Raw genomic sequence first — 17456 nt, 5'->3', positions numbered from 1 at the left:
CAGATTACATTTTGCTTATTCCAGAATATAAGGAAGTGTTTGAGAAATAAGGCTTAAGTAACAAGAAACAGGGCATAGCAACGTTGTTTGCTGTGACCCTTGTAAAGAAATCAATTACCCAGCGGCTAGTTAACTAATTAAAAATACATTGCATTTGAAGAGTGATTTTGTTAACTTGCATTTATATTATTGGCCTGTACAGAGTATTTGTTGATAATCAGATTGTACTTTTGTATACTTGTCAGTTCAAGGCCCTAAAAACAACAGACCCAGCTGTCTACCTAAGAAACTATAATCTAGGAGTCCTAGAAAAGTAGTACAAAAATAACTACTAAAATTATCCTTAGAAAGGGAAATACATGCTCATAAAAGCAGAAAATGGAAAATAATTTTTAATAATATCTGCTGTTACCTTACAAATTCATCCTTACGAATGAATCTTGAGTAATTACCTGATTAAATAATAAACCGCCAACCTGAAGCAGAGCAGTACTATGGTTTGCAATGATAGAACTGACCACAGAGGAGTACTCAAATCAGCTAATCTCACTCTCAGTGGCTGTCTCTTTTTGGAATGAAGAGAAAGGAAAACCTGGTGTCTAAATGTGCCCAACTAAAGAAAGGATAGTTAACAGTCTGAGATTAACTTAATTTAAAAGCGTGGGGGATTTTCATGGGAGACCGCCTATTAATTCTATTTATAAAAAAGGGGCGGGGAGTGACCGTTTACATTAAATTGTATAGACTGCAAGAAGAGTAAACCAAGAAGGATACCATGCACACCTTTTTAAAGCTGAAAACGTGTGTTCAGTAAAACGTTCATTTCTGTTTTTGAGCAACGTTTTTGCTGAACCAGTGAAAGACGGTGTCGGCAGGGTCGCTGGAAGGCAGACCCCAGAGCGCAAAGCCATCCTGCCGGGCCAGCAGTGTTTCACCGTGGTGGAGGGGGAGAAACGGCGGCAAATACCGAGGACTGTGACACCCAGCAGACAGCTGAAGTTGAGGGCCGGTGGCCTGGACCTTCAGTCCGGCAGCGCGGAGACGGCGCGGGTGTCAGGAGACAGGCTGCGAGAGCGACGGGGGCGCGCGAGGACGCCGCGGGCCTCGCAGGGCGGGGGCGGGGGCGGGGCGGGTCGCAGGCTGATGACGCGACGGGGCTGGTGGAGTAGCCGCCACTTCCTGGAGCCGCCGGCCGGGGCCGCTCGCCGCACTCAGCGCCGGAGCCGGGAGTCCGCGGCCGCCGCCATGTCCCATCAGACCGGCATCCAAGGTAACGGCGCCGGCGCTGCCTGCGGGGAAGGGGCTCCTGGGAGGCCCCCGGCGAGCCGGGAGGGCGGCGGGATGGGCAGGGCCGGAGTCGGTCCCGGACCACAGGGAGTCGGTCTCGGGGACGAGCGGGGCCTCTGCGCTTCTCCGCGCTCTCGTGTCCCGGGCGGTCCCGGCCTGCCATCCTCCCATCCCGGGCCGGCCGTCGCCACGTTGCTGATGGACCCGAAATTCGCCGGAGCGAAGGAGATGGCTTTCCGCGGCGGCCGGGGTGAAGGGGGCGTGCCTGCCGCCGCCGCCGCCGCCGTTATCCCAACTTTCCCCTTTTTTATCGGACTGGGAAGACCTGGAACCGTGGAGGCGATTGGGGCTCTTTTTGCTGTCGAGAGACGGGCGAATTTTCTTTTTCACGGTCTAACTTTAGAGTTGTTACAAGATTTGGATTATCAAAAGAAAGATGCGGGAATTTTTTTCATTTCCAGTAAGGGTGCTTCCCAAACTCTTCCGCATTTTCTTCCAAAACGGGAACTTCAACACCGTTGTCTGTATCCTGAGTATGAGGCGTCTTGGTTGTTCTTAGATACTCCCCAGGGAACTGAAAAGTTTGATCTGTGTGGTTGCGTTTAATCGTCCCGGGCAGGCAGTTGAATGTGCGATTATAATTGACCTGTGTTATTTCCTGGTTTGAAAGTGGGCGGTCTGAAAGCGCTCACCTCATCAGAATCAAATAATACGTCCCGGGTTACTCGCGATCACTTAACGAGTTGTAATGTAAACACAAGCTCCTCCTGTTAATGGACAACGAATCTTTTCCCCAGATGAACGTGTAATTGTGTTTTGTTCTTAAGGGTCGTTGACACTACCCCACACCTCCTGCACGCACAAACACAAGCAAAACAGTCGCAAATCTAAAAGCATTGTTTTGTCTGCGTTAGTTTTGATATATATAATTATTGACTTTCATGCTTGAGCGTTATAGCAAGCACTATTAAACAGTGGTTCTTGCTGTCAGTATACAACTCAAGAATAAAATTAGAACGAAATTGAAGCTTTAATAGGAGCACAAGGGATAGGTTATTAAATATATATTTGCTCAGTGAGATTACTCCAGCTTTTTAAGAAATACGAGTTAGAGAAGTATGACCAGAAGTACGAGCTTGAATGAATTGTGTTTTTTTCTTTAATCAGGATAGGGTATTTGACATTAATTGTTGTTTTTAAACGTGAAAATGTAAAAAATGAATTGATGAAGGAGGTGTGTTTGTTTATTATAAGCTTGAAATTGGACCAGACGAGAGTGAAAGCAGGTGTTCAGCATTTTTCAAACAAGCAATAAAGGTGTTTTTCAAAATTGTGATTTGTGATTATTGGGTTTGAGAAACTTTAATATATTCATTCCCAGTGTAAATTTCTGCTATGGAATTATCTAGGTAAAACAGGTTAGAATTAATATACTTTTAAAATATGTTAATATTTATGTTTCTTAGCTGTATACAATGTCTACTATGTTAACCTTTTAATTTTTGTAATTTAAATTACTGGTAAGAGAATACTGCATCTTCAAGATTTTTTCTTTGTATTACATTTTATTTTTTCCCTATTCAAGTAACATTAGAAAGTGTTAACTTTTCTGTATCTTTTTCCACAGCAAGTGAGGATGTTAAAGATATTTTTGCCAGAGCAAGAAATGGAAAATACAGACTTCTGAAGATATCGATTGAAAATGGTTAGTTAAGCATTTTTAAATGTTGTTTGTCCTTGGGTTATTGGGTGTTATAATTTTAAACTTCTAAATCATTGTCAGTGATTTGGACTATTAATAAATGTGAAGCAAGTTCAGAGCTTGCCTTTAGTTTACTTGGCTCCTCTACATTTAGGACATGTCCTACGGGCCCCTGCTTACCTTACCCTCTGAATTCTGTAGTTGACTCTCACGGAAACAAAAAGATGTTGTTTTTGGTGTGACATCTTCCTCTTTCACTTTTTGTGTCTCAGTTTCTGTACCACAATTTATATCTAATATCAGTGCCTGCATCTCTGGAATGAAAATCAGTAACAGGTGATTATCCCACAAAAAAAAAGTTACTTGTGAATTGTTATTCAGTAAAGTTAGTTTTGAGGTAGAAAGGAAGGATTTTAAACTCTCCCATTTTCTCAACTTGATTGCAGTGTATGCTGCAGAAATGATTCCCCTTTCTTGTTATGGGAAAAAGTTCTGAGTGTAACAAACTATAAATTGATCCTTTCAAAATAAAGCTGTACGTAGGGAAATTCACTGGGTGGGAGAGTTTTAATTCAGCTGGTTTGAGTGTGAATAATTAATATTATAACTACTTAATCTCAAACGAATATGTTAAAATATTCCATTGACCTAATTTCTTACATACCTTAAATACTTTGCTTTGGAAAAATATCTTGTTCTTTCATAAACTGGAAGTAAATCTAATTTGCTTTCCATTTTCTTTTATATATTAAAAATACCAAAATAGTTTGAAAAATAGGCAGTTGTTCTACATATATTAACACACTCAACAAGAATAAACATATACTGGAAAGCAGCATATTTTACAACTAAAATTTTAAATGTCATCACTTCCTAACTGACTAGTTAAGTAAGTAAAATGGAAAAGTTTATATAAGTAACATCTCTACAGCAGGAAAATGACAGTATTTCCTCTATCACTATTTTCTGGTTTTATTTTTGTTTTGAGAAAATTTTGTAAATAAGGAAATTATGAATAATAAATAATATAACAAATACTTCCATCTCTTCTTAAATTAATAACTGCTAACATTTTTATCATATTTGCTTCAAGCCTTTTGTAATTTAATGTTGTTGTGGTATAAGAACATTCGCTTTAAACAGTTTTACTTCCTGACCTTCTCCTGAGGCAACTACATTAGGAACCTTATTTTTGTGCAATCTGTTTTTTATATGTATCCCTAAATAACATATAGTGCTGTTTTGAGTTTTTAAGTTCATATAAACTGACATCTTTTTCTGCATCATTCCTTTTCCTGTAAACATTGCTTTTATAATTAGTTTTGATAGAGGCTCACTAATTCTTTTTAAATATGAATAGAATTGTATAATATGACTATGCCACGTATTATATGTCCATTATCTTATTGATGAATATTTAGGCTATTTTCAGTTTCCACTGTTATTTTATAGTGCTGCAGTGAACACCTTGGTATATATGTGCAAGAGATTCTCTATGCAGAGTACATTAGCAGTTTCACTTGATTCGCCCAATAATGCCTCAAAGTGGCTGTACCAATTTATGTTTCTGGACAAATGTTAAAATTTGTAGCATTATGGCCAAATAGGAACTAAACCTGTTTTTATTTAGTATTTCTTAACTGTACAATTCAGTGTTTAATTTCAGAAATTATACCTTTGAGCAGTAGGACACTTAGTTAAATATATTTTGTTGATAATTTATAGCATAAATATTTGGACAATAGAATATAATCACCCTTTCTTCAACCATCCAACTCAACTATTTATAATCATTTTTGTATGTTCCGTTCTTGTGTTTATAACGTTATTTTAACTATGCTGGTTATAGTTTTTATATCTGTTTTTAATATTACTTTATATTATATTTATTTTCTGTGTTACAACCTTTGCCCTTTCTATATTTTGATGTGAATAATAGCAATTAAGAACTAACTATTAATTTATTCTTCTATTCTTCATTATTCTACCATTTGGCATTTTAAACCATTTATATATCTTTTAAAAATTGTTCTTCATAGAGAAACTTGTGATTGGAGCGTGTAGGCAGCCTTTAGATTCCTGGGATAAGGATTATGATTCCTTTGTTTTACCCCTGTTGGAGGACAAACAACCGTGCTACGTATTGTTCAGGTTAGATTCTCAGAATGCCCAGGGATATGAATGGATATTCATTGCGTGGTCTCCAGACCATTCTCATGTAAGTAATTTTTTTGTTACTTATTTAACATTAAAACCTAGAAAAATTTTTTCTGAAATAGTCCTAGGCCAAGAGAAAGTTAAGAAACAACAGTCATATCTCATAGATGGGAATGATCATGGAAAAAATCCTTGTGATTGGTAATGTAGAATCAGGGGTAATGTACTTAGATTCAGAAATCTTGACCTTAATTGAAATCAGTAGAATTATTGATTTTAAATTTAAAAATTTGTGGCAATTATAAATGACTCTGTGGACCTCTGAAGAATGAAGGTTACTACTTTGAGAGTAATAATTGAAATAATTCTTCTAGAACTAACTGAACGTTTTATTAAATATTCTCAGTAGCTACCATTCAAGTGATGGGCATACACACAAACAAGTATTTCTCTTAGGAGAGTTAGTAGACTGATTAATAGAATAAAATAAAAAACTAATATATGGATACTGCCCAGTATTTTAAAAATTAATTCTCTTGTTTCTTGTAGAAAAATAATAATTTTAAAAGTTATGTAGATATCATTCTCAAAAGTCATCACTTCCTATTTAATTCTGTATATGCTGTCTGAAAGAAATACTGGATTTGACAGTGCAAAATTATGAAATGATTTCTATTGGTTGGCAGTTATCTTTAGTAGTTCTCCATAGATGCTATCAGACTCTTTAATAATAGTATATATTGTAGTTCTTTTCTACTTTGTCCCTCATAGAATGGTTTATGCCATAGTTATGCCATGAATATTTGATTCTTAAACAACTAAATAAGTAGTGTCTGACCTAGACTTGCTTTGAGTAAAATGTCATTATCAAGTTTACTTCATTTCAGTGATTTTAAAATAGTGTTTTAAGTAGTTTTTTTAATTCCTGAATTCATTTTATACTTTGAAAAAAATGATTTTCTAAAATTTAAGTTTTTTCTACTTTTCGAAAAATATGACTTATAAATTGAAGTCTTCCTTAGTAGCTGTTGATATTTTAGATGTTGATGTTATGATGGTTATTTGTATACACATATTTTAGCATGTTACAGTCAACGGACTTCAGCTTTGTCACAGTTTATTTTCTTTTTAATGTGCTTGAAGATTTTCATACACTTATAAAGTGCTTTCTTTTGTAATGATAGTTTTCATCTATAAACTTATAAGTAAACTTTCACAATTACTAGGTTCGTCAAAAAATGTTGTATGCAGCAACAAGAGCAACTCTGAAAAAGGAGTTTGGAGGTGGCCACATTAAAGATGAAATGTTTGGAACAGTAAAGGTACAAAACTTATACTTTTATGTAGATTCTGCATGTTGCACCGAGGTAATGGGATAGTTAATGTGAATTGACTGGTGAATCGGTAAACATAAAGAATAAGAGAAAATATTATGTTTCATATGATATGCAAGTTAACTGAAACATCATACTTACATTTTTAAAATATGTTGGAATCTCCTCTGTTAGTCTTCAAACACTAGAATATCCCTTGGAGATCATTTAGTTCAACCCCTCATTTAGTTCAACCTTTTCATTTTAAGGATGGGGAGATAGGCTCAGAAAAATGAGAGACTACTTAAAAGAGATAGTAGGTTTTAGATATTTTGGACATTTATACTTATGCTGTGGAAGCAATAGCTGTATTAATTGAACTAGAACATTGAGGCAGGTAAATTGATTGATAATTGGGGTAATTGTTGATTAATTAATAAATTTAGTTAAGTTATGATTAAGAATTTACTTCATTATAAAATGTATATGGTAAATACATGTATGTAGATATACCCCCAAATTAAGAAAATTACAGTGTATTTTTTGAAGAGGTTTTTTGTTTTTTAGAGCTTTTATTGTGATTCAGGGAGTCATATATTCTGGTGGATAGAGCACGAGACTAAATGGGTATCCTTTGCTTATTCACATCAGTTGTGAAGTGGCCTGGTTTCTTAATTCTATTCTCAGTCTTCCAAACCACAAAATTTTGATTAGAAGTAAACTTCTTCGGAATATTTTTTATTTTAAATAAGAACTGTAATTATTTTCTATGAATAATTATAGAGAAATTATATAATTCATTATAGTACAGAATTCAGAATCTGAATATGTTGATTATTGAATAACTATGGGGCAGGCTTCCCCAGGTTAATTATAATTGTCCTATAGACTTGAAGCATGATCAGGTTCGTCATGTGGCTGGCGTTACCACCATCACACTCACACAAAAGATCTAGTAATTATAAAGCTTTAGGAAATGAATTGTAGCTAATCCCCTTAAAACTTTTGAAACCTGTAGAATAGAATATTTTTTTTTAAAAAAGACGTAATAAAATTATTGTTACTATTTATTTTTAGTTAAAATATTTTCTGTTAAATTAATGATTTTGTTTTCCTAAAGTAGCCTCACAACTAGTAACAGTCAGTTTCTGTGCTCACAGGAAGATGTGTCATTACATGGATATAAAAAATATTTGCTGTCACAGTCTTCTCCTGCCCCACTGACTGCAGCTGAAGAAGAATTACGACAGATTAAAATTAATGAGGTATTATTACCATTTTGAAACCTTGCAAGATTCTAAGTGCTTAAAAATATTGTATTTTTAATTAATCGATGAAGAGGTAACTAGAGAATAAATAAGTTAGATAGCTTACATTTATTCTGTTCAGTTTAGAGACAAGACTGCTCAATGTGTCTTCAGGAAAAAGTTAAAAGTGAATATTAAACTTCATGTCAATTTCATAAATAGCTTTCTCCTGTCTTTATAATGTTGGTTATAGATTAGTAATCTTCCTGTGAGAAGTACAACTGTTTTTAACTTTGTACTTTGAATACTAAATATTGATAAATGGGAAAAGTATGTGTTACCCATTTAGTGTGAGGGATATTATATCTAATGAGGTTGCCTGAAAAAGGTTTGTTTTGTTATTTCAGAGAATACTGACGACTAAAGAGAATAAAACATAAATGCTGTAGTGTGTTTAGGATTTCTAGAGGCTCTATAAATTAACTTCTATGGACATTACTTGGATGGGTGTGTGCATATATATATATGGGAGATGGTTATTTGAGTACTTGTTTAGCATATTAGAGTCAATAAATTTCATCCATATTATAGTTTATCATATTTCTAATGTGTTTACTGCAGCAATTCTAAGTTAGAATAGCTACTGTATTTCTACTGGAATTTTATAGAAAAGAACAAGTAGCAGAAACTACTATCACTTGTCGGAGTAACAGACTAATAAGAATCAGTCTGAAAAGTGATTGAATATTATTTAATATTGACCTGATAGCAAGGATCTATCTTTATATTATTTTAACTCAAGTTATTTGAGTATGGATTTTTACATGATTTTTTTTTACAAGTTTGATAGTTTGTTTTATTCCTTGCAATCAGAACCCAGAGGATCTTATTGGGGTATGCATTTGCATATGTTCTATGATGTTTTCATTATCCAATACCATTTATGCTGTAGAATCTCCATTCATTTTTTTTTTAAAGTAAAATTTCTATTTGACTTTGTTGCAACACTGCAAATGAGACCCTATACTATGCTGTCATTTACAGAGTATAAAAGTCTTAAATATGTGCATTGAAAGCTTTCTTGACGTACTCTTCTCTTCTAACGATACGTGCACACCCATGTTCTTAGTAATGAAAGCTCTAAGTCTGGAACTTCTGCAGTAGTATAATTTGTTGAGCTGTGTTTTGTCTTTGTATATTGTTTGTACTCCTTTCAACTCAGTGCATGGTGTTTGTGTTGCATTTTATGTCTAGCAGAACAAAGTAAAGTTCTATGCATATTGTATTTATATCACACTGTTCATAAATTTTATCAAGTAAAATTTTGTAATTAAAAGTGTAATCTGAAGACACTTCAGAGAGCTTACGTAGCTCATGGCAATTGTGCCAAACCAAACATATAAGCAAAGCCCCACTAACATTGCACACTCAACTCAGATGTTCACTTCTGGCATTTTCATCAAAATGTGGCATACACTCTGCATGTTGACAAAGTGCTAGCAGAACCTGAAACAAATGTGAAAATTATTTGCTTTTTAAGTTCATAGTGTTTTAAGTGTTCATTTTAATTATATTAAAATGGGCAAGGGTGGAATGACCCTCACTCTGTAGAGGTTGGGTTTTCTTTTCTTTGCCATCTGACACTGCTAAATGCTAAACTTCATCGGTAAATTGAATCTGTCATACTAGGTACAGACTGACGTGAGTGTGGACACTAAGCATCAAACACTACAAGGAGTAGCATTTCCTATTTCTCGAGAAGCTTTTCAGGCTTTGGAAAAATTGAATAACAGACAGCTCAACTATGTGCAGTTGGTAAGAGATATAATGATTATTATGAAATGGCTTCACTTTTTGGTATCTATGGCTTGTATAAGGTTTGTTTTTAATGGATTTTAAATCTTTTTATTTGCTTCCTTTTTATTTTTTATTCATTTTTTTTTAAACTACAAAAGCAATATATATTCACTGTGGAAAAAGTGAAATTGTATAAGTTTCCCCTTGTCTCCTTGTTTTTTAATTTATAAATTTTAAATTTCTGTGTATCTGTCTTAATAAATGTATTTTGTTTCTTATTGACAGGAAATAGATATAAAAAATGAAATTATAATTTTGGCCAACACAATAAATACAGAACTAAAAGATTTGCCAAAGAGGATTCCCAGAGATTCAGCACGTTATCATTTCTTTCTGTATAAACATTCCCATGAAGGAGACTATTTGGAGTCTATAGGTATACGATACTTTTTTTTTTTAACATAATACTTTCAGTTTGCTGATTGATATTTCATCACTATATTCTTTCTTATTTCTTGGCCAGAGAGCTTAGTTGTAGCTTTATGAGGTTTAGTATGTGCTTTAATTGATATGCTGCTAATTGGATTTATTATTATTTTAATTTACAGTTTTTATTTATTCAATGCCTGGATACACATGCAGTATAAGAGAACGGATGCTGTATTCTAGCTGCAAGAGCCCTCTGCTAGAGATTGTAGAAAGACAACTACAAATGGATGTCATTAGAAAGGTAATTACCTATCTATTTATTTATCTAATTTATTTTATCTAATTTATCTTATTAGTATATTTAATACCTACCTATTTATTTTAAATTTTTCAGTTTTTGTTACATTTTTATTGTCTTTCGTGTAGTTCATGATGTATTGTGGTTTATAAATGAAAGTTTTTTTTTTTCTTATTCTCATCATAAATCCTTAGGAACTCCTCTAAGTGCTTGAGGATGACCTATCATGACCCCAGTCTCCCTGTAGATCTGTATTCTCTAATATGTAGCCACAAGCTACATGTGGCTATTTAAATTTAAATATACATAAAAATTAAATGAAATTTAAAATTCAGTTCCTTAAAAGCACCAGCCACATTTCAAATGCTCATTTTAGCCACATGTGGCCAATGGCACTGTATTGGATGGTGCAGAATTAGGAGGACATTTCCATATTGCAGAAAGTTTTGCTGGACGGTGCTACTAAAGCTGCATACTTGTGGTCGTCTCAAGACTTTATTAGTAAGGAACTACAGTCTCTATTTATAACTGAACCATGGGATGGTTGAGAATCTTTCCAGTTGTTGGGAAAGGAGAGAATGGGCATAAACATGAATTTTGGGAGCTAAGTTACAAGTTTTCTTAAATTTATTTTCTTAAATGCAGGTGAGGCATAGGAAAAGATATGGTTTATTCTTGAGCCCTTCAACTCTTAAGACACAGGTCCTTACAAATTACCAGTGTTTTAGGTACTGAGCCCTTTAAGAGCTTTTTAAGTTCTTAAGAATCACTTTCTGTAGCAGGGGCTGGCTGACTTTTTCTACCAGAAGACCAGATAGTAAATATTTCAGGCTTTGCCAGGCCACATATGGTCTTTGTCACATATTCTTCTTTGTTTTATTATTTTGTTTGTTTTTACAACCCTTTAAAAATGTAAAACACGCTCTTAACTTGAGCAGATTTGGCCTGCAGGCCATAGTTTGCCAACCCGTGTTATAGAGTGATTTCAAGTGACCCAAGTGATGAAAGGGCCATGAGTAATGTTTCTTGAAAATATGTAGTGTACCAAAGCAGAACAACTTAAGAATATAGTGGTGATTCCTACTATACTACTTTTAAACATTAGTTAAATTGGAGAAGTAAGAGAGAACCAAATAGAAAATGAGTATAGCTAATTATATATTCAAGCAACTCATTTAGCTCCCTCCTCCTCCCCCCAAATAAGATGAAAGTGAACTATTTTCATATGGTCCTTGGTTCTCTCTTGCTGGAATGAGTATTATGCACTTATTGGTGAGTGTTCACACCTGAAAACTGGCTCATTGCTTGTATTAGGTTTTGAATGTTGTGTTTTCTCACATTGCATCACACTTTGCTAATTTTATCTCTTACAGATCGAGATAGACAATGGGGATGAGTTGACTGCAGACTTCCTTTATGAAGAAGTACACCCCAAGCAGCATGCACATAAACAAAGTTTTGCAAAACCAAAAGGTCCTTCAGGAAAAAGAGGAATTCGAAGACTAATTAGGGGTCCAGCTGAAACTGAAGCCACTACTGATTAAAATTATTACAATACTAGTTTTTTTTAAAGTCCAGCTTTTAGTACAGGAGAACTGAAATCATTCCACGTTGATGTATAGTAGGGGAAAAAATTGTACTTTTTGAAAATCAGCACTTTTCACTTCTGTGTGTTTTTAAAATTAATGTTATAGAAGACTCATGATTTTGATTTTTGAGTTAAAGCTAGAAAAGGGTTCGACATAATGATGTTTAATTTCATCACAGTTTTCATAGAGTGATGATTCCACACTTTCACATAGTTCTTAAAATTTTATAGAGTTGGGCCCATTCCAGAAAATCTAAAGTAAGATACAATTCTTATTACTCTTCGGTGATACATCACTTTTTTTTCTTTAAGGAAGAGAGAAAGACCTTAAAGTATTCATTCCACTTAATGAATATGTTAAGGACCAGATTAGATTATTTTCTAAGCTGAAAACTTCATGTGCCTAGGAAAAGGTGCTCTGAAGAGCAGTGCTCACTCAGACTGTGAGGTCATGTCTACAACTTTGAGAAACCGTGCTTTATTGCAGCAGTCTTTTCTATTTGACTTTTTCGTTTTTTAAATGGCATTAAAATTTCAGAAAATCAGCTCACTCTGAAACATTAAGCGTACCAGATATATACTGCAGGATTTCTGATGACGTTGAAAGACACGTTTAAACTGCTTTAGTAAATGCTCTTTCTAGCGCTTTAAAAATTTTCCATTTCAAAAGTAAGTCGTTTCATTATATGTAGTGTGAGACCAAATATTTATGTCCAATTGAATATTAAATTAATATCATTCAAAAGCAAACAAAACTAAAGTCAACAATATTGAAAAAGTTTTAAACATCGATTGATTTCTCTCTAAAACCATATATTTATAGGCAAATACTCAGATTTAACAAAATTATTTTAAAGTCCTAGTACTCATCAGCCTAACACAGATAAACAAATCTTGTTTCAATTTATATCTTATTTCAAAACACAGTTAACTGTTTTCTAAAGCTTTGCATTTTCAATTACAACCTACAGAGATTTTGAGCCTTGTTTTCTTTGATACTTGAAATAGAGGGAGCTAGAAAACTTCATGTTTAATCTGATAAACCTGCTGCAAGAGCCATAATTTAGAGGACTTTTCTAAACGAACTGTGGGGATCCGGGATTTAGAATTTCTTGATCTAAACTTTATGCTGCATAAAACAAATACCAGAAATGTACATTTCATAGTATAAAATATGAAACACTCATTTTTACACTTTATTATCTAAGGTAATATATGCACCTTTCAGAAATTCAATGTGTGTTCAACTAAAAGCATGTTAGAATAATTATGAGTTGACAGATTTTTTTTTTTCTAGAATTAAGAGTATTTGTGTGGGGTTTTGTTTGTTTACAAATAATCAGACTATAATGCAAAATAATTGACGGCAATGTTGCACTTGTTTATGAAAGATATACTTTAAGTTTTTCCGTGGGTGCACACATAGACACACATACACACAAACTACTGCATTGAGAATCCTGGAGCTGTGTTGTCGACCATAGGCCAAGCTGCTGAAGCTGTTATTTTCAGTCAGGAAGAAAGTTAACCTGTCATGAAGGTATAAAATAATTTAGTAGTGAATGTTTTTCTCTACCATCCATGTGCAATTATGCTCTTAAACTCTATTACACTACATGAAAGTAAGTGGACATTCCAGAATATAGATGTGATTATATAATCTTAAACTAATTATTATTAAACCAATGATTGTTGAAAATCAATGATGCATTTGTTATAGAGTATAACTCATCGTTTATGTTTTAGGTGATGTCATCATAACAATAGAAGGTGAATAAAGTATTCCCAGTGAATTTATATAGTAGTGAAGAATTACATGCCTTCTGTGGACATTTTAATAAGTGCGTTTTATATTGCAATAAAATTTTTTTCTCTTTAAATTGTGTACTAAGTTGGTTTTCTAGTATAACCTTTTTTTGTTTGTTTGGGTAAGTCTGCATAATGCAATACCTGGTGATAGGTTAGAAGTCCCATTCATCTATTTGTTAATTAACCTATCTAAATCAAAAAGGATTTTAAATAGTTTGAAACCTAAGCAAGTTGTGTCAATGGAGTGCTTTAGTAGATTAGAACTTTTCCACTACTGCAGCAATAATGGTAACGTCATGAGTTAGTTCCTACTGTGATAGCAGCAACCCAGTACAATAGGGTGACCAACATACTTGACAGTAAGCTGTTAAAAGACATTCACCCAGCAGATACTGAGTGCATTCCAGTTTGCAATTCAGTATCAAATTGATCCTTTTTATTAGGGCTATATTACAAGATGGATGTCTTTGGTAGCAGTTTTACCAAGACAGAACTGTCCTTAAAAGGGCTGATTTTGAGAACTATTTTAAAAAGTTTAATTCTTTATGGCATTTGTACTCAGAACTAAACTCATGTGCCTGAGGTTCATATTGTAGTTTGGTATATATCCTTTCACACGTTTTCTTTGCATATACAACCATATGTTATGAGGATTGGAGTTTTTTTTTTTTTTAAGTACTGATTCTGGGGCTTCATCTCCAGAGATTTTGATGAGTAAGTGGGCCCAGGAGTCACATAGTTACACAAATGATTCATGTGTAGTCATGACTGGGTACAGTTTGTCTTAAATGATATAAACTGAGGGTTTCCCCCCATTCAGTCAACAAACTTTCTAAGTATTCCTGTATATTGGTCTATAGTGGTTATGATTAAAGGTAACATCTCATATAGAATAAAATCTAGCCCTCACTCTTGCCCACTACTGCATGACTTGGCCCGTGGCTATCTCCACCTCCCTTGATCAGTCTGCTTCAGCTCAGCTGCTGGCTGGACCTCTGAAGGACCAAGCACATTGCTGCCTCAGGAACACTGAGTGTGCTGTTCCTCACACTGGCTCACTCTATCCCAATATCTACATGTCTTCCTCCCTCACTTAATGCAGGTCTCTGCTCAGGTGTCATCTCCCCAGAAAGGTCTTCCCTGACCTCCCAGTCTGATTGTACTCCCTCCCCTCTCACCTTAATCCTGCTTTATTTTTCCTCAAAGCACTTGGGAATTATATATCTATGTATATATTGGTTGTCTCCTCCACTAAAATACAAGTTTGATGGGAGGAAAGAGACTTGGTTTTAGTCACCGATGCATCCTCAGCACCTGGAACTGTGTCTAGGACATAGTGGATATTTTATTTGTTGAATAAATAAAAGAATGAGATTTTACCTTTCCTTGGACAGTGGGGAAGGGAGCACATCGAAGCAGTGGTAGGTTCAGCACAGAGGCTCTGGCTTCTGCTGCTGTGTTTCTGGGCAGAGCAAACATCACTAGCACTGACACAACCTCTTGCCCTCGGGAGATTATAGTTTCTACCCCAGGAGGCTCCAGTATTGACTCATTCCTGAGCAGCAAGTGTCTTCCCGTGGGGATCCTCATTCAGCTGACTCTGTTCTGGAAAGACCAAAGACTAAGTTCTACTCAATGGCTAGTGCTGATCCACCACCATCTGCATTTGCTAGAATTCAGTCAGGTGGTAGTGCCTTATAAACCTCTGGATGCTTAACAGGAAGAGGAGCTCTTCTGAGGTGGGGGGAGAGTATATTTTATTTACATTTTAAAAATCTGATAACTAATATCTCTTCCTCCTTTTCAGCCCCAGAGACTTGGGAACGGAAGGAACAGGAACTTCAAAGACCTACTTCCCACATAGAAGCACGCACCCACCATGGCTTACACCAGCAAAGGAAGAGAAAGAGGGCTGAACCTCCCTCTGAAGGATCCTCCAGGTCTAGGGGAGGGTGAGGGGAGGGATGGGTCTCTTAAGAGAAGAAAGGGACAGAGAGGGGGCAAGTCAGTTTGCAGGGGTTGGAAAGTTCTCCGAGGCCCCTCCCCTCCTCTTCCTTCCTACCTTACCTCCTGTACTGGTTTCCCTGTGCCCCCTCCACATTCATGCCTTCATGAATGGGGGTTAAATTAATTTCTTAGTCTCCTATTATCAAGCTGTATGGATAAGAGCACACGGGTCATATTTTTGCACACGTGTGTGTGTGTGTGGGTGTGAGAGAGAGAGAGAGAGAGAGAGAGATGCTGTCACTTCCTGGGTATATGACTGAATCAGTTATGTATTGCTACCATACTAATGCAGGACCAATTACCCCCAGATGTAGGGGTTTAAAATAACAATTATTTTCTACAGGTCTCTGGTTGGCTGACCTCTCTCACATCTGTGGTCTGTTGACAGGTTGGCTGGTCTGGGATGACCTCATCTGAGATGACTTGTCTCTGCTGAGCATGGTTTCAGCAGCAGCATGTTAGCCCTGGCTTGTTCTCATGGCAGTGGCAGCATTCCATGAGAGAGAAAGAGAAAAGTGGTTCACAGGGGGTCTGGAGGCCCAGGCTTGGAACTGAAACGTCACTTTTCCTGCAGTCTATTGACCACAGCAAGTTACAAAGCCATTCTGGATATAAGGACTAGGGAAATGAAATTTACCTCTTGATGGGAAGAATTACAAAACCATATTGCAAAGGGCATGGATCTAGGGAAGAGTGGAGAATTGCAATCTAACACAATGAACATAAGGGAGAAGTTACTTAAATTTGGGGGCATCAATTTCCTCAATAAGAAAAAAATGGGACCTATATTATAGAGCTCTAAAATGTGATCATGCCCTTAACATAATGCTTGGCATTAACAGTTAGCTCAGCAAATGACAGAGAAGATGATTATGATCAATATGATGACAGAGAGCATAGTAAAGGTTACAGACTGATGTCAGATGCCTGAGTTAAAATTCCAGCTCTGCAATTTAATAGCTGCATAATCTTGGGCAAGTTACTTCACTTCAATTTCCTCATTTATAAAATGTGGATAATAATATTATCAGATTCATAGGATTGTTACAAGAGATAAGTTAATATAGGGGAAGCATTTTGAATAGTCCTTATAATTATTTAATAAAAACAGTGCAACATATAATTTTTTTAAATTATAAGTTTATAAATTAATGTACATAACATTATTATTATTAATTATTCTTGGGATACTATGGGAACACAGAGGAGAGGCACCTATTTCTGCACAGGGAATCAGAAAAGACTGTGGAGTGGATACCAGCATTGAATTTTAAAAAACTGTTATGAGTTTGCCAGGTGGACAGCAGAGGGAAGAGCATTCGAAGCAGAATAGAAAGACGGATGACCATATGCCCAAATACACAGAGGTCATGTTCAAGAAATTCCAGGAAGTGCAGTTGTTTGGGAGAAAAGTATAATATATTTCAGACTGGTTGGCTAAAGATGAGAACTACAAGAATCTATCCATATGCATATGGATGATATTTGAAACTCCATAAGTAGATAAGATACAAAGGTCTAGAAAGAAGAGTATCCAGGATAGAATCAATATTATTCTACTTAAACTAGGAAAATATCGGGTAATTCAGATCAAACCTTTCCCCGAGGAAAACTAGGGGAAAAATTCTGCTCAAAGGCATCAGTGTGCTACTAAGGTAGTGATGAAATATAGAACCAAGATATGGGAGAAAACATAAATCCAAAGAGATGAACCTAGTATGTAGGGCTACTACTTCCTTGGGGCCATTTGCCAGTTCTGGGAGAAGCTATGAACAGATGTGTACCTGTATTTTTTTAGTACCTGTGTTCAGTTCTTTTGGAT

At 35.5% G+C, this 17456-nt stretch overlaps 1 protein-coding gene across 1 annotated transcript; it reads left to right on the top strand.

The window, feature by feature from the left end:
- Positions 1-1154: 1154 nt before the first annotated feature.
- TWF1 (twinfilin actin binding protein 1) lies at positions 1155-13659 on the top strand. The gene is made up of 9 exons (XM_059935701.1): positions 1155-1270; positions 2915-2992; positions 5029-5207; positions 6373-6468; positions 7620-7724; positions 9396-9521; positions 9789-9939; positions 10112-10233; positions 11604-13659. Exons 1-9 carry the CDS (start codon positions 1246-1248, stop codon positions 11772-11774), a joined length of 1053 nt encoding a protein of 350 aa, XP_059791684.1. The 5' UTR covers positions 1155-1245; the 3' UTR covers positions 11775-13659.
- The last annotated feature ends 3797 nt before the right edge of the window (positions 13660-17456 follow it).

The sequence above is a fragment of the Balaenoptera ricei genome, chromosome 10, assembly GCF_028023285.1.
Source record: "Balaenoptera ricei isolate mBalRic1 chromosome 10, mBalRic1.hap2, whole genome shotgun sequence".
Taxonomy (NCBI): domain Eukaryota; kingdom Metazoa; phylum Chordata; class Mammalia; order Artiodactyla; family Balaenopteridae; genus Balaenoptera; species Balaenoptera ricei.
Note: the sequence above shows the minus strand (reverse complement) of the source record. Positions and strands in the feature narration are given on the sequence as shown.